The 24906-nt window shown below is 35.0% G+C and overlaps 1 protein-coding gene across 1 annotated transcript in view; it reads left to right on the forward strand.

Moving 5' to 3' along the window:
• Window positions 1-24906, forward strand: part of DACH2 (dachshund family transcription factor 2) — a 619342-nt gene that overhangs the window by 588698 nt on the left and 5738 nt on the right. The window contains exons 8-11 of the mRNA XM_059910621.1: window positions 2769-2917; window positions 3043-3190; window positions 17448-17594; window positions 19495-19560. Coding sequence (XP_059766604.1) covers window positions 2769-2917; window positions 3043-3190; window positions 17448-17594; window positions 19495-19560 — 510 coding nt within the window. The remainder of the gene's footprint in view (window positions 1-2768; window positions 2918-3042; window positions 3191-17447; window positions 17595-19494; window positions 19561-24906) is intronic.

Raw genomic sequence — 24906 nt, forward strand, 5'->3', positions numbered from 1 at the left:
TAGTAATTTTACTTTCAGCCAATTTAATGGCATTTCATTCATCTCCAAATAGAAGACTTCTGATGATTTTAAGGTAGTTCTAATTTTGTTTTATGCATACCTAACATATTGCTTTCGTTTTCAGGTATTTTGTTTGTAGAATACCCTGATCACTGAGGTTACATGTGTGTGTAGAGTGATACATGACAAAGAATCCATAATTTTAAGAAGTCTCCCCTGATGCAAAATATTTATTCAGGAGAAACATTATATTATCTCAGAATCAGCAGGAAGTCAATGTTCTAACTTTGTGGTGGTTTATTTTGTAAAAATAGATCTTCCAGGCTACATAAATTCATCTCTAAGATTTATAAACATCAATATAAAGATGTTGAACCTCCCCAATTATTATTAATATTGATAGATCATAATGAAGTCATTCTACCTAGCCACTTAATGCACTCATGTGCAGAAGACAAAATACTAGCTAAATACGTACTTCAAGTAACACAAATAAAGCATAATATTGCTTCGTTAGCTGTTGAGAAATATCCCTTAGAGACATTAGAGCTGCTACCTAAGACATATTTTAGAATTTATATTTTAAAGAGATATTTCCAATGTTCAAACCTTGTACTTGAAATAGATCACAGAACATGTGCTCACTCCCTCAGGAATACTTTGCCTCTTCCAAAACTACTACTGACAAAGAAGGAAGGGAGGGAGGGAGGGAGGAAGGGAGGAAGGAAGGAAGGAAGGAAGGAAGGAAGGAAGGAAGGAAGGAAGAAAGGAAAGGAAGGAAAGAAGGAAGAAATGTTCTATAAGAGGTTAGGGTTAATTTTACAAGCAAGTTGTATAAAATACATGCATCAGGCATTTATGATCAAAATATTATTTGTAAGTTTTACTAAAAAAAAATTCCTGGGAATATGTTCATTATAGTTTCCTGTGCTAAAAGAAAATTAGCAGGCTATTTTTTGCATACTATTGAATTCTTTAAAACTGATAAACAAATACATTTTGGATTCAAATAATGTGAAACTGTTGATTTCTAAAATAATCGTTAGCATTTTTATCCCTATAGGTTTTAGAAAATTAGAAATTGTAAAGGTGATCTATATCAAGAGTATTTTATTCAGAGATAATGCTATCCCATTAGGTGATCCCACAGAAGTTCCCGCAATTGTATGCCACAGCTTCCCACACAAAAAATCCCCCAGCAAACCATGGTGACTGTGAAATCAATAGGGTTCAAGACTCTGCTCACTAAATATATAGGCTGCTTGCAATTGAAAAATGAGTTCTAACTGTATGACAAATCCATATTCCTATCCCTACAAAGACCAGAACCAATAGCTAGATTTTTGTTTTCAAACCATGTGAAAATTGGTTAGGTCTAGATTCAAGCTTAACTTTTTCCTGAATGAGTCTCAAAATATATGGGGTCACTGAAAATTTTTATGACCAGAGAGATACATATTTTCAAACGTTACTTGTGCTCAGTTACTGGTGAGTAGAGTAATTTTGTTTGAGGTGCTGTGATCAACTCATTGTGCACTGCTATTGAAGCCAGTTAAGAATGCCAGGTTTTATTTGGCTACATTCCAAGATTACCTCTGTAGCAGTTTATTTTTACATATATCAAAAAAGCCCCAATTCTTAATTGCAGAGGAAACTTTGCTATCTGGTTCATACATCTCACAAAGATTTTCAACCAGAATTCAAGTATATGGCCAAGTAGTTAGCGTCTCAAAGTAAGAGGAGATTCCTTTTGTAATTAGATGTATCTGTGCAAAACAAATCTGAAATATCTTATTAGACAAAAATCCTATTGGTGTCTCTTCATATGAAGCTAAGAGGGAATCTCATTAAAGTAATTAGTGTGTGGGGGAAGTTAATATAAAAATATAAGGGGAGAAAATATACACTTTGTGGTTTTACACATAGGTGGTTATTTTTTTCATAAGAAATATTCTTCAAAATAAAAGGTAACACTGGAAACAACCCAGATGCCAAACTAGTGAATGATTAAACAGACAGTCATGTATCCATGCAATAGAAAACTTTTCAGCAATAAAAAGGAAAAAAAACACTGATACATGCCACAACATGGATGAACGTCAAAAACATTATGCTAAGTGAAAGAAGACAAACACAAAAGATCACTTACGATATGATTCTATTTATGTAAATATCCAGAAAAGGCAATCCCATAGAGATAAAAAGTAGATTAGTGGTTGCCAGGAGCTGGGAATGGGAAAGGAGATTAATTGTAAATGGGCATGAGGGGTATTTTGGGGGTGATTGAGGTGTTCTAAAATAGATTTTTGGTAATGGTTGTACGATTCTGTAAATTTACTAAACCTCATCGATGCATACAATTAAAATAGATGAATTTTATTATATGTAAATTATACATCAATAAAGGTGTTAAAATATGGAGATGATAGATATAGATAGATAGATTTAAAGAGAAAAACTAAAAAGCAATTAGTGTTTTACCAGGAAGTGATCTGATTACTTAATTTATAGATATTAATAAGCATGTCAAATTTGTTTCTCCAAATTTTATGCCAATTAGCAGTAAATGTTGATTCATTTTCACTGATTCTTTACTGAAACATTTATTTGAGAAATGAGAGGCAGCTGGGAAATAGGTATGACTTCCAGTTATGAGTTTTCCATCATTTAGCTTTAGAAACAAAATCTTTATAGAGATGAAGGAAACATAGTGAAAATTTTGAGCTGTTAGTTTATGAACCTTCTGATATTAATTTTGTTTCTTGCAGAAGAGGTACCCGTTCAAATTCCAATGATGAAGTCACCCCTGGACAAGATCCAACTGACTCCTGGGCAGGCATTGCCTCCTGGATTCCCTGGACCATTCATTTTTGCTGATAGTCTGTCCTCTGTGGAGACTCTGTTGACCAACATTCAGGTCAACAATATTTCTATAAACAAAATAAATGTAATACAAGACATTAGCACCTACATAAATTATTTCATATTTGAGAAATTAAAACAGATAAGATGAACTGCATGTCATTTGCTGTACTTTGACAGGGTCTACTGAAAGTGGCTTTGGATAATGCTCACATCCAAGAGAAGCAGATTCAACAAGAAAAAAAGGAACTGCGAATGGAGCTCTATAGAGAGAGAGAAATTAGAGAAAACCTTGAAAGACAACTCGCAGTTGAGCTTCAAAGTAGAAGTAAGTTTAACAAGTTCAATATAAGTGAATAAGTAAAGATTGTGTTGGAGATATTTTCAGTAGTAATAGAAATATTCTCAGGGATAGCCAGGAACTGCTGAAAACAAATGACAAGTTAAGAATCAAATACTGTGTGCAATCCACAAGGTAAGATGTTTACACTATTTCTCTTTGTAATTAAACATAATGAGCAAGATCTACACTTCATTTTTGGAAACATGAATATTCTTAGTTCTCTCACAATTTCACAAAATACTCCTGGATATATATATATATATATATATATATATATATATATATATATATATATATATATATATATATATATATTCTAACAATTCCTTATGTATTAAATACTTACTCTTTGCCAAGAACAATGTTCGATTCTGGGGTTAGAAGATAAAACTCAGTCCCTGTCCTTGAAAGATTTACATTTCAGAGGACTAGCACAACCAACCAGCTAATTATAAGACAAAGTGGAAAGAACTAAGATGTACATCATATATGTTTATATAGAGAGGGGGTAGTTAGCTCAGCTTGGTGGTGTGGGGAATTGATGGTCGAAGAAGGTTTTCTGATGCTGACACTTGAACCTGAGTCTTGAAGAAACAGTAAGCCAAGAAAAGCATGAGAGTAACTGAGTGATCTGGTCATTCTAGAACAATGAACATAGGCATGGAGGCAAGAAGCCTCAAACATGGGCAAATATATACAGTGTATTAATACCATGACTTTGAGTTTTATGAAGTGAATGTTGGGAGATAATGCATAACGAAAGTAGAGGCTAAATTATAAAGGCCATTTTCTTTTTTAACATCTTTATTGGAGAATAATTGCTTAACAATGGTGTGTTTGTTAGTTATGTTTATAACAAAGTGAATAAGCTATACATATACATATATCCCCATATCTCCTCCCTCTTGTGTCTTCTCCCACCCTGCCTATCCCACCCCTCTAGGTGGTCACTAAGCACCAAGCTGATCTCCTTGTGCTATGCAGCTGCTTCCCACTAGCTACCTATTTTACTTTTGGTAGTATATATAAGTCAGTGCCACTCTCTCACTTCGTCCCAGCTTACCCTTCCCCCTCCCCACGTCCTCAAGTCCATTCTCTACGTCTGCGTCTGTATTCCAGTCCTGCACCTAGGTTCTTCAGGACCTTTTTTTTTTTTTTAGATTCCATATATATGTGTTAGCATATGGTATTTGTTTTTCTCTTTCTGACTTACTTCACTCTGTTTGACAGAGTCTAGGTCCATCCACCTCACTACAAGTAACTCAATTTTGTTTCTTTTTATGGCAGAGTAATATTCCATTGTATATATGTGCCACATCTTCTTTTTCCATTCATCTGTCAATGGACACTTAGGTTGCTTCCATGTCCTGGCTATTGTAAATAGAGCTGCAATGAACATTGTGGTACACGACTCTTTTTAAATTATGGTTTTCTCAGTGTATATGCCCAGTAGTGGGATTGCTGGGTGGTATGGTAGGTCTATTTTTAGTACTTTAAGGAACTTCCATACTGTTCTCCATAGTGGCTGTATCAAGTTACATTCCCACCAACAGTGCAAGAGGGTTCCCTTTTCTTCACACCCTCTCCAGCATTTATTGTTTGTAGACTTTTTGATGATGGCCATCCTGACTGATGTGAGGTGATACCTCATTGTAGTTTTGAGTTGCATTTCTCTAATGATTAGTGATGCTGAGCATCCTTTCATGTGTTTGTTGGCAAACTGTATATCTTTGGAGAAATGTCTATTTAGGTCTTTTGCCCATTTTTGGATTGGGTTGTTTGTTTTTCTCATATTGAGCTGCATGAGCTGCTTGTAAATTTTGGAGATTAATCCTTTGTCAGTTGCTTCATTTGCAAATATTTTCTCCATTCTGAGGGTTGTCTTTTCATCTTGTTTATGGTTTCCTTTGCTGTGCAAAAGCTTGGAAGTTTCGTTAGGTCTCATTTGTTTATTTTTGTTTTTATTTCCGTTTCTCTTGGGGGTGGGTCAAAAAGGATCTTGCTGTGATTTATGTCATAGAGTGTTCTGCCTATGTTTTCCTCAAAGAGTTTTACAGTGTCTGGTCTTACATTTAGGTCTTTAATCCACTTTGAGTTTCTTTTTATGTATGGTGTTAGGGAGTGTTCTAATTTCACTCTTTTACGTGTAGCTGTCCAGTTTTCCCAGGACCACTTATTGAAGAGGCTCTCTTTTCTCCATTGTATATTCTTGCCTCCTTTATCAAAAATAAGGTGACCATATGTGCGTAGATTTATGTCTGGCTTTCTATCCTGTTCCATTGGTCTATATTTCTGTTTTTGTGCCAGTACCATAAGGTCTTGATTACTGTAGCTTTGTAGTATAGTCTGAAGTCAGGGAGCCTGATTTCTCCAGCGCCAGTTTTTTTCTCAAGATTGCTTTGGCTATTTGGGGTCTTTTGTGTTTCCATACAAATTGTGAAATTTTTTGTTCTAGTTCTGTAAAAAATGCCATTAGTAGCTTGACAGGGATTGCATTGAATCTGTAGATTGGTTTGGGTAGTATACACATTTTTACAATGTTGATTCTTCCAATACAAGAACATGGTATATCACTCCATCAGTTTGTATCATCTTTAATTTCTTGCATCAGTGTCTTATAGTTTTCTGCATACAGGTTTTTGTCTCCTTAGGTAGGTTTATTCCTAGGTATTTTATTCTTTTTGTTGCAGTATTAAATGGGAGCGTTTCCTTAATTTCTCTTTCAGAGTTTTCATCATTAGTGTATAGGAGTGCAAGAGATTTCTGTGCATTAATTTTGTATCCTGCTACTTTACCAAATTCACTGATTAGCTCTAGTAGTTTTCGGGTAGCGTCTTTAGGATTCTCTATGTATAGTATCATGTCATCTGCAAACAGTGACAGCTTTACTTCTTCTTTTCCGATTTGGATTCCTTTTATCTCTTTTTCTTCTCTGATTGCTGTGGCTAAAACTTCAAAAAGTATGTTGAATAATGGTGGTAAGAGTGGGCAACCTTGTCTTGTTCCTGATCTTAGTGGGAATGGTTTCAGATTTTCACCACTTAGAACGATGTTGGCTGTGGGTTTGTCACCTATGGCCTTTATTATGTTGAGGTAAGTTCCCTCTATGCCTACTTTCTGGAGGGTTTTTATCATAAATTGGTGTTGAATTTTTTTGAAAGCTTTTTCTGCATCTATTGAGATGATCATGTGGTTTTTATCCTTCAATTTGTTACTATGGTGTATCACATTGATTGATGTGTGTATATTGAAGAATCCTTGCATTCCTGGGATAAACCCCACTTGATCATTATGTATGATCCTTTTAATGTGCTGTTGGATTCTATTTGCTAGTATTTTGTTGAGGATTTTTGTATCTATGTTCATCAGTTATATTGGCCTGTAGTTTTCTTTCTTTGAGACATCTTTGTCTGGTTTTGGTATCATGGTGATGGTGGCCTCATAGAATGAGTTTGGGAGTGTTCTTCCCTCTGCTATATTTTGGAAGAGTTTGAGAAGGATAGGTGTTAGCTCTTCTCTAAATGTTTGATAGAATTCGCCTGTGAAGCCATCTGGTCCTGGGCCTTTTTTTTGTTGGAAGATTTTTATCACAGTCTCAATTTCAGTGCTTGTGATTAGTCTGTTTATATTTTCTATTTCTTCCATGTTCAGTCTTGGAAGGTTGTGCATTTCTAAGAATTTGTCCATTTCTTCCAGGTTGTCCATTTTATTGGCATAGAGTTGCTTGTAGTAATCTCTCATGATCCTTTGTATTTCTGCAGTGTCAGTTGTTACTTCTCCTTTTTCATTTCTAATTCTATTGATTTGAGTTATTCTCCCTTTTTTTCTTGATGAGTCTGGCTAATGGTTTATCAATTTTTTTTTCTTCTCAAAGAACCAGCTTTTAGTTTTATTGATCTTTGCTAATGTTTCTTTCATTTCTTTTTCATTTATTTCTGGTCTGATCTTTATGATTTCTTTCCTTCTGCTACGTTTGGGGATTTTTTGATCTTCTTTCTCTAATTGTTTCAAGTGTAAGGTTAGGTGTTTTCTTTCAGATGTTTCTTGTTTCTTGAGGGTAGGATTGTATTACTATAAACTTCCCTCTTAGAACTGCTTTTGCTACATCCCATAGGTTATGGGTCATAGTGTTTTCATTGTCATTTGTTTCTAGGTATTTTTTGATTTCCTAATTGATTTCTTCAGTGATCTCTTGGTTATTAAGTCGTGTATTGTTTAGCCTCCATGTGTTTGTATTTTTTACAGACTTTTTCCTGTAATTGATATCTAGTCTCATAGCATTGCAGTCAGAAAAGATACTGGATATGATTTCAATTTTCTTAAATTTACCAATGCATGATTTGTGACCCAAGATATGATCTCTGCTGGAGAATGTTCCATGAGCACATGAGAAGAAAGTGTATTCTGTTGTTTTTGGTTGGACTGTCCTATAAATATCAATTAAGTCCATCTTCTTTTATGTATAATTTAAAGCTTTTGTTTCCTTATTTATTTTCATTTGTATGATCTTTCCATTGGTGAAAGTGGGGTGTTAAAGTCCCCTACTATGACTGTGTTACTGTCTATTTCCCCTTTAATGGCTATTAGCATTTTCCTTATGTATTGAGGTGCTCCTTTGTTGGGTGCATAAATATTTACAATTGTTATATCTTCTTCTTTGACAGATCCCTTGATCATTATGTAATGTCCTTCTTTGTCTCTTGTAATAGTCTTTATTTTAAATTTTATTTGTCTGATATGAGAATTGCTACTCCAGCTTTCCTTTGATTTCCATTTGCATGGAATATCTTTTTCCATCCCCTCACTTTCAGTCTGTATGTGTCCCTAGGTCTGAAGTGCGTCTCTTGTAGACAGCATATATATGGGTCTTGCTTTTGTATCCATTCAGACAGTCTATGTCTTTTGGTTAGAGCATTTAATCCATTTACATTTAAGGTAATTCTTGATATGTATGTTCCTATTACCATTTTCTTAATTGTTTGGGGTTTGTTATTGTAGGTCTTTTCCTTCTCTTGTGTTTCCTGCCTAGAGAAGTTCCTTTAGCATTTGTTGTAAAGATGGTTTCATAGTGCTGAATTCTCTTAGCTTTTGCTTGTCTGTAAGTGTTTTAATTTCTCTGTCAAATCTGAATATGATACTTGCTGGGTAGAGTAATCTTGGTTGTAGGTTTTTTCCTTTCATCACTTTAAATATGTCCTTCCACTCCCTTTTGGCTCGCAGACTTTCTGATGAAAGATCAGCTGTTAACCTTATGGGGATTCCCTTGTGTGTTTTTGGTTGTTTTTCCCTTGCTGCTTTTTATATTTTTTCCTTGTATTTAATTTTTGATAGTTTGATTAATATGTTTCTTGGCATGTTTCTCCTTGGATTTATCCTGTATGAGACTCTCTGTGCTTCCTGGACTTGATTGTCTATTTCCTTTCCATATTAGGGAAGTTTTCATCTATAATCTCTTCAAATATTTTCTCAGTCCCTTTCTTTTTCTCTTCTTCTTCTGGGACCCGTGTAATTCAAATGTTGGTGCATTTAACATTGTCCCAGATGTCTCTGAGACAGTCTTCAATTCTTTTCATTTCCTTTTTATTTATTCTGCTCTGCAGTAGTTATTTCCAATATTTTATCTTACAGGTTGCTTATCCGCTCTTCTGCCTCAATTCTTCTGCTATTGATTTCTTCTAGAGAATTTTTAATTTCATTTATTGTGTTGTTCATCATTGTTTGCTCTTTAGCTCTTCTAGGTCCTTGTTAAACGTTTCTTTTATTTTCTCCATTCTTTTTCCACGACTTTTGATCATCTTTACTATCATTACTCTGAATCTTTTTCAAGGAGACTGCCTATTTCCTCTTCATTTGTTTGGTCTGGTGGGTTTTTACCTCACTCCTTCATCTGCTGTGTGTTTCTATGTCTTCTCATCTTGCTTAACTTACTGTGTTTGAGGTCTCCTTTTCATCAGCTGCAGGTTTGTAGTTCCCATTGTTTTTGGTGTCTGCCCCCAGTGGCTAAGGTTGGTTGAGTGGGTTGTGTAGGCTTCCTGGTGGAGGCGCTTAGTGCCTGTTTTCTTGTGGATGAGGCTGGATCTTGTCTTTCTGGTGGGCAGGACTGCGTCCGATGGTGTGTTTTGGCGTGTCTGTGTCCTTATTATGATTTTAGGCAGCCTCTGCTAATAAGTGGGGTTGTGTTCCTGTCTTGCTAGTTGTTTGGCATAGAGTGTCTAGCACTGTAGCTTGCTTGTCATTGAGTGGAGCTGGGTCTTAGCATTGAGATGGAGATCTCTGGGAGAGCTTTTGCTGTTTGATATTATGTGGAGGTAGGAGGTCTCTGGTGGACAAATGTCCTGAACTTGGCTCTCCCTTTGCCCCCAGAGCACCAAGACCCTGTCAGCCACATGGCTCAGAAGAAAAGTTAGGAAAAAAGAAAGAAAGAAAGAAAAAAGTAAAATAAAATAAAAAAATAAAAAGAGAAAAAAATAAGAAGAAAGGAACAGTCAAACCAAAAAGCAAATCCACAAATGATTAAAAAAGCACTAAAAACTATACTAAAAACAAAATAAAACGAACAAACAAAAAACCGGACAGACAGATCTCTAGGACAAATGGTAAATGCAAAGCTCTACAGACAAAATCACCCAAAGAAGCATGTACATACACACTCACAAAAAGAGAAAAAGGAAAACAATATATATATCATTGCTCCCAAAGTCCACTGCCTAAATTTTGGGATGATTCGTTCTCTGTTCAGGTATTCCACAGATGCAGGGTACATCAAGTTGATTGTGGAGATTTAATCCACTGCTCCTGAGGCTGCTGGGATAGATTTCCCTTTTCTTCTTTCTTCACACAGCTCTTGGGGTTCAGGTTTGGATTTGACCCCGCCTCTGTGTGTCGGTCACCTGAGGGCATCTGTTTTTTGCTCAGAAAGGATGATTTTAAAGGAGCAGCTGATTAGGGAGCTCTGGTTCGCTCAGGCCAGGCGGACGGAGGGGTACGGAATGTGGGGCAAGCCTACAGTGGCAGAGGCCAGTGTGACGTTGCAACAGCCTGAGGCACACCGTGTGTTCTCCCGGGGAAGTTGTCCTTGGATCACGGGACCCTGGCAGTGGCAGGATGCACAGGCTCCTGGGAGGGGTGGTGTGGAGGGTGACCTGTGCTTGCACACAGCTTTCTTGGTGGCTGCAGCAGCAGCCTTAGCGTTTCATGCTCATCTCTGTTGTCCATGCTGATAGCCGCGACTCGGGCCCATCTCTGGAGCTGGTTTAGGCAATGCTCTGAATCCCCTCTCCTCGCGCACCCCGAAGCAAAGATCTCTTCCCTCTTAGGCAGTTCCAGACTTTTTCCAGGACTCCCTCCTGGCTAGCTGTGGCACACTAGCCCCCTTCAGGCTCTGTTCACACAGCCATCTGCAGTCCTCTCCCTGGGATCTGAACTCTGAAGCCCGAGCCTCAGCTCCCAGCTCCCACCCATCCCGGCCGGCAGGTGAGCAGAAAAGCCTCTCAGGCTGGTGAGTGCTGGTCGGCACAATCTTCTGTGCAGGAAACTCTCCACTTTGCCCTCTGCACACCTCTTGCTGCGCTCTCCTCTGTGGCTCCAAAGCTTCCCCCCCGCCACCCCTCTTCTCTGCCAGTGAAGGGGCTTCCTAGTGTGTGGAACCTTTTCCTCCTTCACAGGTCCCTCACAGTGGTGCAAGTCCCATCTTTATTCTTTTGTCTCTGTTTTTTCTTTTTTCTTTTGCCCTACCCAGGTACGTGGGGAGTTTCTTGCCTTTTGGGAAGTCTGAGGTCTTCTGTCAGCATTCAGTAGGTGTTCTGTAGGATTTCTTGCACATGTACATGTATTTCTCATGTATTTTGGGGGAGGAAGGTGATCTCCACGTCTGACTCTTCCACCATCTTGAAGGTCCACCCATAAAGGCCATTTTTAATCATGTAAAAGATTAGCTTAGACTTTGTCCTGTAGGTTATGGGAAGTATTAAAAGATAAGCAGCAGAGTGATCTAGTCTGCTTTCAATCAGATAGACCGGTGTTGGGAATAGAGTAGACGGGAATTGGAGTAAGACTACAAACAAGGAAACTATGTAAAAGGGGATTGCCCTCATCTAGGCCATGGTGATGAGGGCTGAATAGGGTAGCATAAGTATGGACGAAGAAAAAAGTGAGAGAATGGAAAATATTGTACAGAAATAGAAATAACTTTCTAACAATGGGTAGGCAGTTGATAATCTATAGATGTGGATAATGAGACTAGCTCGTTTCAAAACCAGAGAAAATTCAAAACCTTAACCAATAATTTTCACCTCTTCCTTATATTTACCATAAAATACAAAACAGCAGCAAAAGTGACTATTGTGCTTTTCAGCTTCTTTCTCTTCTTTGCTTATTCTTCTATAGAATGATCACAAAGCAAAAGTCAATTAAAAGAGTTAAAGAGTGGGAATGAGCGGCAAAAAGGGAGAGAAAATTCACAACCCAGATAATGCCTCCCTAAACTAGGAAGAATTACTCCAGTCGAGTGAAATCCACTAACTTTATACTATTCCAGTATAGCATATTATATTCTGAAATTTGCATCAAGAAATTGAAATTTTACTGTATATTTTCCTTAAGACCTAAGAATTATTAGTTCAGTTCAAAATGGAAATTCAGTCGTTACATTTAAAAAGAATTAAACCTCTTCTTATCTTGCCAAAGTCATTAAATACTACTAAACAAAAGCTAAATTGTCTTTTTAAAGTTTGGAGAAATTAGTTTATTTCTGATATTTGGGATGCAATATATATTATTATGATTAGGAGTCATAAAAGCACATTTGTTTAGTAGGGAAATTATTTATACTAAAGTACCAAATATGTTAAATATAATAACATTCACAAATTGACTTAGGAAAATCTACTACATATAGTAAAATTGTCTTCTAACTTTTAGGGATGTACTGATACTGATTTATATTTACTAACTTCTTACAGAGTCTTCAGGTCTGTCTTTATAATTGGTATCATATCTATTGTCTTTTAAAAAGTCTTAGACATTGTAGATGTAATATTGTATCTATTATCAGATTTACTATGAAGCATTTATTATTTAATAAATTTAGCAATTTTTATGATATAATAATAATACCACTACTAATATTCTATCATCATTACTACTACTGTCATTACTGTCACTACTACTACTACCATCACTACTACTACTACTACTACTACTACTACTACTACTACTACTACTACTACTACCATCACTAGCTAATGCTTATCAATTGTCTGCTATGTGCTAAGCACTGTTTTTAACATTTTACATCTTATGACTAGCATAATGAAAAGAAACTACTCTGTTATCCTCATTGATTTAGAGAAACTATCTGCTTCATCTCTATGAATCTCAGCATCATCATCTATTACAATAGTTGACTGCATGATCACTTAAATTCCTTTCTAGTTGCCTAAATATCTCATACCCAGTAAACCTACTTTTTAGGACAAAGGGTGAGCTCTTTATCTAAAGTCATATGATTGAAAAGAAAAATGGAGAAAATTGATATTGTAGTTAAAAAGTAATATCTCCCCAAGTTTATAGAAAAAATAGTAGCAACATATATAAAGAACATATGTAAAACTATATATATGTTTATAGTAAACTGTATATATATAAAACTATATATATAGTAAGAATCCCTATGAGTATCTTTTTTTAAAGAAAACATTGTTTCACACTTATACATTCCTTCTAACTACCTTTTTTTTCCTAGCCAGAATGTGTTACTTGAATTAAACATATGTTATAATATTCTTTGCAGCTTAAACACTTAGAATCAAAGAATGATAGAGCTACAAGAGAGCTTGGAGCTCATCTGTCTTGGTTCTTGACCAACTATACGGTCCCCAGGCTTTGAAACAACTACCCATATGATCTTTGGCCCTCAAACTATGAGAACTACTAGTTCTGGGATCTTGAATAAATTTCTTGACCTCTCAAGGACTCAATTTCCTCATCTATAAAATGGAGATAACAATATCTTCCTTGCTGAGTTGTTGTAAGTTTTAAATGAGATATAGTCCTAGAAAAATGTTCAGTACATGGTAGGTCCTAAATAAATTATAGTTATTATTTTTATATAATTTTATTGTAATATTCTGTGGCATTGTTTATAATATATGGAAACATAAATTTCAAGGGAATCAACATATGGAATATTTTTGAATAAATAATTTTACTAGAAGCAAAATTTTGTCTTATCAAGGACATTGCTATACATTAATTTGAATACATCTATGTTTTTGATTTAAATAGTTTACTAAATGCTTTATTTGAATGATGATAATTAAGTATAATTATGATAGTAAAATCTTTTTATGCTTAACCTTATTTAATAGTCTTTTACCAAAAATAACAGAAACCATACATTCTCGGTGTCTTTATTCCAAGATTTTCATCTTGTTATTACCTTAGTCCTCTGAATTTTTGTCTAAATGAATATAAATTTAGATGAGTAAATGACTCTCTTTAAGTTGCTGAAGGTCATTTATATGAAAAGACATTGAACTGTGAGATAAATACAACTGAAACTCAAATTAGCATCATATTCACTTTAGTGCAATCAAAATATTTTAATTGTATTTGAAAAATTTTAAGATTTTTAAATGTCATATAATTTATAATTTTGTTTAATGTTCCTTGAATATTTTTCTATTGTCCTAATATCAATATCTTAAATTTTTACAACTGATTTAGGAAGAATGTGAAGGTCGGTCTGCTTAGAACCCTGCAGTGAACCAATATATTGCTGGAGCCCAGTAATTCTGTTTGAGAAATTATCACAGATGTCAAGGTTTCAGAGAACAGTAACAATCATACATTAGGGCACTTAAAGTTTCTAGTTAAGACATAAGGCCTTGAGAGTTGAGTTATAATTGTTTTTACCTCTTCTTTACCTTTTCTGTTTATGAAAGAAATGTTGTGCCTTTACAGATTGCTTAACATAATCATTGCTGAAAGTTATTCTCTTTAAAATGTAGAGATAGATTCAAATATAAATATATGGAGAGAGACAGAGTCTGATGATATGTGCATATATTTAAAGAGATAGATATTTGCCCTAAAAACTGGTTACATCTCAAAGAAATAGACCCTTGACACTGTAAGTTTTAAAAGACATACAATGTATTTTTCTTTTTCTTCCATACATCTTTTTTATTTTCATCTTTATTGGAGTATAAATGCTTTACAATGTTGTGTTAGTTTCTGCTGTACAACAAAGTGAATCAGCTATATGTATACATATATCCCCATATCCCCTCCCTCTTGAGTCTCCCTCCCACCCTCCCTATCCCACCCCTCTAGGTCATCACAAAGCAGTGAGCTGATCTCCCTGTTCTATGCAGCAGCTTCCCACTACCCATCCATTTTACATTTGGTAGTGTATATATGTCAGTTCTACTCTCTTACTCCATCCCAGCTTCCACTTCTCCCCCTGTGTCCTCAAGTATATTGCCTACATCTGTGTCTTTATTCCTGCCCTGCCACTAGGTTCATCAGTACTATTTTTTTAGATTCCATATATATGCGTTAGCATACGGTATTTGTTTTTCTTTTTCTGACTTACCTCATTTTGTATGACAGACTCTACGTCCATCCACCTCATTACAAATAACTCAATTTTGTTCCATTTTATGGCAAAGTAATATTCCATTGTATACATGTGTCACATTTTCTTTATCCATTCGTCTGTCGATGGGCATTTAGGTTGCTGCCTTGTCCTGGCTATTGTAAATAGCACTGCGATGAACATTGTGGTACATGTGTCTTTTTGAATTATGGTTTTCTCAGGGTATATGCCCAGGAATGGGATTGCTGGGTCACATGGTAATTCTATTTTTAGTTTTTTAAGGAACCTCCATACTGTTGTCCATAGTGGCTGTATCAATTTACATTCCCACCAACGTTGCAGAAGTGTTCCCTTTTCTCCATACCCTCTCCAGCATTTATTGTTTGTAGATTTTTTGATGATGACCATTCTGACTCGTGTGAGGGGATACCTCATTGTGGTTTTGATTTGCATTTCTCTAATGATTAGTGATGTTGAGTATATTGTCATGTGTTTGTTGGCAATTCATATGTCTTCTTTGGAGAAATGTCTGTTTAGGTCTTCCACCCATTTTCGATTGGGTTGTTTGTTTTCTCAATATTGAGCTGAATGAGCTGCTTGTTTATTTTGGAAATTAATCCATTGTCAGTTGCTTCATTTGCAAATATTTTCTCCCATTCTGAGAGTTGTCTTTTCATCTTATTTATTCTTTCCTTTGCTGTGCAAAAGCTTTTAAGTTTCATTAGGTCCCATTTGTTTATTTTTTTCCCTTACTCTAGGAGGTGGGCCAGAAAGGATCTTGCTGTGACTTATGTCATAGAGTGTTCTGCCTATGTTTTGCTCGAAGAGTTTGATCGTGTTTGGCCTTACATTTAGGTCTTTAATCCACTTTGAGTTTATTTTTGTGTATGGTGTTAGGAAGTGTTTTAATTTCATTCTTTTACATGTAGCTGTCCAGTTTTCTCAGCACCACTTATTGAAGAGGCTGTCATTCCTCCATTGTATATTCTTGCTTCTTTTATCAAAGATAAGGTGACCATATGTGTGTGGGTTTATCTCTGGGCTTTCTATCCTTTTCCATTGATCTATATTTCTGTTTTTGTGCCAGTACCATACTGTTTTGATTACTGTAGCTTTGTCATATAGTCTGAAGTCAGGGAGCCTGATTCCTCCAGCTCCATTGGCTCTTCAGGGTCTTTTGTGTTTCCATACAAATTGTGAGATTTTTTGTTCTCGTTCTGTGAAAATGCCATTGGTAATTTGATATGGATTGCATTGAATCTGTAGATTGCTTTCAGTACTATAGTCATTTTCACAGTGTTGATTCTTCCAATCCAAGAGCATGGTATATCTCTTCATCTGTTTGTATTGTCCTTGATTTCTTTCATCAGTGTTGCACAGTTTTCTGTATACAGGTCTTTTGACTCCTTAGGTAGGTTTATTCCTAGGTATTCTATTCTTTGTATTGCAATGGTAAATGGGAATATTTCCTTAATTTCTATTTCTGATTTTTCATTGTTAGTATATAGGAATGCAAGAGATTTCTGTGCATTAATTTTGTATCCTGCTACTTTACTAAATTCATTGATTAGCTCTAGTAGTTTTCTGGTAGCATCTTCAGGATTTTCTATGCATAGTATCATGTCATCTGCAAAGAGTGACAGTTTTACTTCTTCTTTCCCAGTTTGGATTCCTTTTATTTCTTTTCCTTCTCTGATTGGCGTGGCTAAAACTTCCAAAACTATGTTGAATAATAGTGGTGGAGTAAGCACCCTTGTGTTGTTCCTGATCTTAGAGGAAGTGCTTTCAGTTTTTCACCAATGAGAATGAAGTTGGCTGTGGGTTTGTCATATATGGCTTTTATTATGTTGAGGTAGGTTCCCTCTATGCCCACTTTCTGGAGAGTTTTTATCATACATGGGTGTTGCATTTTGTCAAAAGTTTTTCTGCATCTATTGAGATTATCATATGATTTTTATCCTTCAATTTGTTAGTATCACATTGATTGATTTCCATATATTGAAGAATCCTTGCATTCCTGGAATAAACTCCACTTGATCATGGTGTATGATCCTTTTAATGTGCTGTTGGATTCTGTTTGCTAGTATTTTGTTGAGGATTTTTTACATCTATGTTCATCAGCGATATTGACCTGTTTCTTTTTTGTGACATCTTTGTCCCGTTTTGGTATCAGGGTGATGGTGGCCTCATAGAATGTGTTCAGGTGTGTTTAAAGACATACCATGTTTTGAAACTCAATAAATATCTTTAGATTTTCTGTGTTTTGAAATATGTATAGGAATAACCTGATGAATAATAAGAATATTTTTCTTAATCAATTTATAAAATATTTCATGCTATCACTAAATTCCTGTAGTCAAAGTAGAAAAGAATCTTCCACCACTACTACCACCACCGTACAAATACATGTGTATTATAGAGCATACTTACTGGAGATGTGAAAGCAAAAATAAGTTGGTTGCATAATTGAATAATCTTTGGTTGAGTCTAATGATAATTGGAATCAAAAGAAGCTAATCTTATGTTGACTTATACATTTATATATCTCTCTGAATCTGTATCTATGGTTTATAATTCATCAAAACCGGCAACCTGATTTCAATGACTAAGCCTTTGCAAACTATTTCCCTTTCCATATTTTAGCTACCATGCAAAAGCGCCTGAAGAAGGAGAAAAAAGCAAAGAGAAAACTACAAGAAGCCTTGGAATTTGAATCAAAGCGAAGGGAGCAAGTGGAGCAAGCACTTAAGCAAGCCACTACTAGTGACAGTGGATTGAGGATGTTGAAAGGTAATGTCTGTATTGCACCTTCACACTCAAGGTACACAAAGCAGAGAGAGGGAGAGAGCCGGGGAGGGAGAAGGGGAGAGGGAGAGGGGGAGAAGGAAAGGAAGGAGGGAAGGAAGGAGGGAGGGAGAAGCTTTGTCCAGGAATACAGTAATTAAAAAATCAATTTGAGGCCAAGTGCTTTAGTTCATTAATTAAATCTGTCAAAATAAGCCCTATTCTGGGAGATATAAATAGTCTAGGAACAGGAAATCCTGCTGCTTTTTTCAGAAGAAGTAATATTGATAACTTCCCTGCACTTAAAATGTAAGTGTTTTAGGTCCATTCGTGTTAAAATATGCTGATGTTTGGTGTACTTTATTTTAATGAACTTTAGAATGCTGGTTCCTTTAATGCAGATTGCATCAGTGATGAGGGCTTAAAGAGTGCCTGGTTGAAAATGAATGTTCTAAGTAAATTCCTGGAGCTCCTGTGAGAAGAGGTGATTCTGTCATGAAATCTCTTAATTCCAAACTTTTCTGATTCCATTTTAAATTATGAAACCCCACAACGTAATTTCATTTCATAGGCTATTCAAGTTTTTCTTTCATAGCACATTAACAGCTGGTATATCTAACTGATATGTGTGCATAACAGGGATGAGCCTAAGAATATTATACACAAGCATACACATACTCCATACCTAATATGACACACACATGAACTAAAAGGGGGTTGCTTCAAGTGTCCCATACTAAGAATGAATAGAGAATACTGTACAATGTTCAATCGTATTTTTACCTTTCCAAAAGTTCAGTTCCCTTTTTACTGTGACTGTCTTGGATCATTGTCCTCACAATCGATAGAAATACAGAGGTAGATTATTAGCTCATGACAGCCATGCCTCATTGAGACGCAGAAGAGAGAAGATAAATAATAATACATCAATATCTCATACTGAGGAACATCTTAGACAGTGGGAGCCAGCAATGGGGCCAATATTCTATGCACTCTAATTATTTGAGGCTCTGAACATGTAATTCTGAGGAGGTTCGTCATTTTTCTTTTTACGTATTTGAAATCCACCCATATGTGAATTCCACTCTAGCTCCAGTGTTCTCTGTTATAAAGGAAAAGCAGCTGTTTCTACAGCATGATGGGTAACTTGTATTCAAATCATTTCTTTCTCACATCAATCCTTGATGGATGATATATGGGCGTCTGTTATCACATTACCCAAGGGTGTCTGAGCAAATGTATATATATATATATATATATATATATATATATATAAATGGCCATATTAAGCTATGCTTCATGTATATGAATAACTTTTAGATAATCACATTTCATATTTAAAATTGAAAATAAAAATCCCAACTCTTTGTTTCTTTTTCTCAACTTTTTTTGAAACAATTCATGTATCTCTTGGTCCCTAGGACCAGTACTAAATAAAGACCACAAATCATAGCCTGTGTTTTGGTGTTCATGTGCATTTAGCATAGAGATAATCTCATCATCTATCACATTTTATAAACGAAAAATATACCATAAGAATGGGGCACTTCTACTTATGGAATTATATTCAATTTTTTTTATTCCACAGTCAGGGCATGTTACCTGATAGTCTGAGGGGGTTTTATGGACAGATTATTTTCCCGAGTTTTATCTCTAGAGTGTAAAATGAATAAAGAAATATTTACTATATACCTGGAAATATATGTCCAATTGTAAAATTCAGCTATGGTTTATAATTCTCCTTCCTACCATTAAAAACATATAGACATACAAAAAACAAAAACAAAATGCCACCCAAAGTCTCATGTTATCTATAGGACCAAAGCACTGGTGAACAGAGTTTTCACTTTAAATGGAATCAGGAAAAATAGAAATGTACCTTAATATTGAATGTCACTTCTTTCAGATACTGGGATTCCAGATATTGAAATAGAAAACAGTGGAACTCCTCATGATAGTACTGCTATGCAAGGTACAGTAAACAGTGTACTTCTTTCTGTAACTGCTTAATATGTGACCCCTGGGAGTGGGAAGGGGATAAGCTCCTATATTGATACTTTTCATATAAGGAAAATAAATAAATAAGTTTTTCTTACTTCATGATAGAGGAAAAAGTTTGCAGTGTTTATTGAGACTATGTATTTAGGGACTAATAATTGTACATACACAATGTGAGCAAATTTCTTGTATGTTTATCTGTTAAAAGGATGTACATTTATATGTAAGGCATATTCTAAAAATGCAAAATGTGAATATAATTTACCTTTCAGAAGTATAAAATAATATGCTTTTTAAATCTCACTACTGTTTGTAAAAGACACAGGTACAATAATCATAACCTATCAATATTTGCAAAGTATTCTAGGCAACATTTTTATCAATATTTAAGTCCTAATGCTAATTTTAGATACTTTTCAAAACCGACTAAATATGAAAATAAGAGCAGGACTTTTAATACATAATTTGCAGGATTCCCACAACTGTTTAGATCCTTTATAATATTTTTTAAAGTATTTAGTAGTAAGAAAATAGGGAAAACAAATCAATATAGAGTCTCATTGGAGCGCAAAGACAGCTAAAAATAAAAATTGAATTTGACCACTGGAGTTTTTCAGTGTCTTTCTAATGCAGTTTTCTAGCCCTCTGTATGCAGATTACATTTATTTTCACATTCATGTCTCACTCTAATAAAAAAGAAAAGGCATCTCCATGAGAAAACGATTTCCTAACTTTCAAAAAGGAAGACAGCCGTAGAAAGGTTGCCTACTGGATGTTTAACTAATCAGCGCCTTTCCACGGTGTAATGACTGGATATCTATGAAGGCAACAGAACTGGATGTGACCAAAAGATCCATGTGGGTTCATCTGTGGGTCACCATTTTGTGTGGCAACTTCAGAAAATTTAGAAATCCTGACTCATGTAGTTTTGCACATCATCTTTGCAAAACCAGGAGTGTTAGAGATCATGGATCTTCTGGTAATGTCTGATTCTGCTGCAGCTGGATAGACCTAATTAATGCATTAACTTTTGTGAAAGCATGAATGTTTAGCTCACTCAATAAAGCTTTTGCTGTTTCTTATCCCTCTTTTGCTTACCTGCTTTCTTCCCTCAACTTAAAGGCTCTGTCTGTGTGAGCAAAGCCAATTTGGATGGGACTCAGTGTTTATCCAATCAGTACACCACAGTGAAACATATAAATAAAGCCCCACTAGTTGTGGTTGCCACCATAGATCTAAGGTAGGGTTGAACAAGTCTGAAGCATTTGACCCCTTCTGAATCTGTGACACACACATATAGACCCAGTCTTTAAGGAGCATTGAGCTTGATTGGACCTTTCTTCATGGGATGTAAGGTCAGCTTTGTAACTGTAAGAGGTAAACCATCACTGGGTTGTATCTTTATTATCCTTTAATTATCCTTGATTATCCTTTAATCCTATACTCCCAATTTATTGCTGTTTGTTTAATATATATATATATATATATATATATATATATATATATATAATTCTTTTAGTTCACAGTAGTAACATCTTTCCTAACTCTGAGATAAATATAAATTTTTGAACTGTCCTAAAGTTGCTTCATTTCCATGCAACAAACAACAGATAACTTATCCGTGGAAGGTCAGTTAGGTGATATAAGGAAAAGCTAGATTCACTATTTGGCTCAGTTTTTAATTTTAATGGAGTCTGCAAAGAATGGCTTTTGCATATTAATTTGTGATTAGGAGAGGACACATTTAATATTTGTTTTCAGTGAGCATGCTTTTAATAAGCTCTCCTAGTTTTTACTGGGTAAACAGGAGAGAATTAGCTGTACCTTTAAAAGGATTGAGATGGAACATATTTTAAAGCAAGGGGATTAACTTTTATATATATTTTTCAAATTACAAATCAAATTGTCTAGCATTTGTGGTTAATATTTTCAATATATGGTAAAGTACGGTGGGTTAATAATTCTTACTAAATGTCTGCCTTTTAGGTTATGTTAAATAGTATTCTTGATAAAAGTGGTAAAAATGAAAAAGTATACATTCTCACATCTCTTAGCACAGCATTTAAGCATGTTAAATGATAAAGTTCCTATCATCAATTTATGAAAAACTAGAGTAAATGCTTTGTATTAATATGAGAGTAGAATCACAATATAATATCTAAAAGAAATTATTTTATGAGCAAAACCAATTTATTCTATTAGCCAGGGGAATAGGTGCCTGAAAATATTATCAGAATTAAATATAATTCATCAAATCAATCAATTCAAATAATTACCAAAAAATCTCAATAATATTACTTTTTGTTTAAGATGTTCAGAATTGAAAGATTACTTTTATATGTACCTATGAACTAGAGAAAATGTATAATGCTTGGAAAACAAAAGGCAAGCTTAACCATTGTTTTTCCATTCTGCCTAATAATTTTGCTCTTGTGTGCTATCGTTCCTTTCTTTTGTGACATATTTTGATACTGTTTTCATCTTTTTCACTTCCCTCAATTGCCCATTTCTTAACTTGGAAGATTATTTCCCAGCATTATTTGTGAGGTTCAATTCATGCATGCCAATCCAGTGCCATTTCCACAACTCATCTTCATCACAACAAACAATTCCAGCATCAGTGAAGTCTTTTCCTATTGTCAATAGCTCTGCTGGATAGAAATCTGTCATTCTCTTAGTGCTCTTTCTCTGAAATTCAATTAGTCGCTTTGTGACATTTCCTTAAGAGGACTTGGAAGAATGTTGCTTGGCCATCATTAGAAGTAATAAAGCCATATATAGGAGCCTTCGCTGGAGGTCCAGTGGTTAAGACTCCGTGTTTCCAATGCAATGGGCTCAGGTTTGATCCCTGGTCGGGGAACAAAGATCCCACATGCCACGTGGTGCGGCCAAATAAGTAAATAAATAGTAAAATAACTAAAACATAAATAAACTCATATATAGTTTTATGATAATTTCCACAAACTGCCCATGTACTAGGATTCTTACATGTATTCTAAATCTCTTCAGGTTAGTTATTTTATGTATTTTATGCTTTGAATGTTTGACAGACAAGGTATCATGCATAGACCACTTTCTGATAAAAGGGTCTCTGTATCCCTTGTATTTTAGCAGTCTATGATAGCAACTCCTCCTGTATATTTTAAGGTGATTAAAAAATGAATACACACCCACTCTGATAGCGGTGTCCACTATTGCTGGCAGTGAAGGATATACACTAATATCCTCCCACACAGATTCCCATAACTCAGTTGGGGGCCCACAAGACAGCACATCAACCATCTTATCAACCAATCTCCATTTCACATAAAATAAACATACCGGGTGTCATTAAGTGTACCTTCAGATCAATGATTTTTGCAAATGACATTCAAGTACCATTTGCGTAGTGCATTTTTGCTGATAAAAGCAAATTAAATTAGGACAACTACAAGTGAGCTGATAAAAACTAAAACCGAACAGCAGTACCATTAGCTAACAAAGTAATATTTTCTCTTTACTGCATTCTGCCATTTAGTTATTATCCTATTGGAAATCTAATTATAATCCTTTTACTTCGTAGTCAAACTTCACAGTTTTTGCAAGCTTAGCACTGACAAGTGATTTCATTACCTTTGATTGCCCGTGCCCAGAGTGACTTAACTTCACTTGGAGACCTAAAAGCCCTCTCAGTTTCCCAGATTCCCTGTTTGCACTTTACAGCAACAGCTCCTTTAATTAATTAGCATGAATGCAGTAACATGAACTGCTGAACAGAAAATAACATCATTTTATGATCACAGGGAGACTTCTCCTTTTGCATGTTTATACCTTAGTTAACTTTTGTATGACTATATTTCATTGTTAGGGGCTACTGGTACAGTGCATATTTCTTTAGTTTTTGAAAATTGATATCATCATCTTAATAATAAAAATAAATAAAACAAATCCAGAATATGAAACTTCTATATCTTAGAAAACAGACAACAGCCTTCATGAACCGACTTTCTAGTAACAAAATAAAATAATGTTTAAAAAAGTTCAGAGGAAATAACATCATAAAGTACAAGGGCACACAATGACGCATTGCTCCCATTTTTGCCACTGCATTTGTTTGGGAAAAAACAAAACAATACAAAAAAGCTAGGAGCTGCTTTTGCAAGAGGAATGCCAATATCTTTGAATAATTTTTACATTTGCTTTTTAGCCTACATGCTTGACAATGACATAAAATGGTTTAACACTGGAATATATTTTTCATCTGATATTTTTTTCAGATATATGGTGGAATCTTGAATAATTTTCCCTTCTTTTTGATACTGACACACTAGAAGTAGATAAGAAATCCAACCTACATGTCAAAGTTAAGCAAAATTTGATGAAAAAAATAAACATATTAAACCATTTGTTCCCTCTGAACCATTTTTTTTTTCAGAAAAAAAATGTGGGAGCTTATTCAAAGGGTATAAACTTACCGTTCTGATATGTGAAATCCATGATCTCATCTATGCAGCATTTGGTGAAGATGCCACTGAATAATTAAAAGCAAAGTGACTAAAGTGTTATTTGACTCTAAAAGCAACAGACACAATTTTAACATCTCTATGTTAATAAGAACACATATTTTACAATGTAATTTAATATACATATATTTATAGTATAGAATTTTAAATATATTTATACTATGAAATATATATGAATATGTATATTCTTATCCATTTTCTCAAAATCAATTTGAACAGTGTTTATCCTTCCTTGACCTTTGACACCTCATTATCTTCTCTCTTTGCTGCTCACTTGGTAACCTAAAACTACATTTTTCCAAAGAGCTTAAGATGCCATACCAATATTTATTGAAAACAATTACCCTTGGGCTAAGATTGTCTTTGCAGGATTTGATAAAATAGAAAGGAAAGTGATGGTAGGGGCAAGTAAGGGGACTGGAAAAGAGAAATCAACATATGATTTCTTGCCATGTATGTGATATGACAAGAAAAACTAAAAGGAGAACAGATAGAATTTCTCTACAGGCTTTTCTCCTAACTCCCACCAGAGTGTGGTTTACATCTTTCTCTAGGGGTTCTATAGACTATTTCCTGCCCTACCCTCATAACCATTAATTTCCCTCCCCTTTAATGTCTTGTCCTGTGTTGAAAGATATACATAGGCACTATAATATTCCCATTGTTAAGTAGAAATGTTCTCTTATAAAGTAGAAATGCATAGCATGCCAGTGATTAGAGGGACTGTAGGAAGTGGGTCCCCTTTCCTCATAAATATGCCCTTTGAGAGTGGGAGACTTTTACCACCCAGAGAAACTTTACGCAACTGCCATCATAGA

The sequence above is a fragment of the Balaenoptera ricei genome, chromosome X, assembly GCF_028023285.1.
Source record: "Balaenoptera ricei isolate mBalRic1 chromosome X, mBalRic1.hap2, whole genome shotgun sequence".
In the NCBI taxonomy this organism is placed as follows: Eukaryota; Metazoa; Chordata; class Mammalia; order Artiodactyla; family Balaenopteridae; genus Balaenoptera; species Balaenoptera ricei.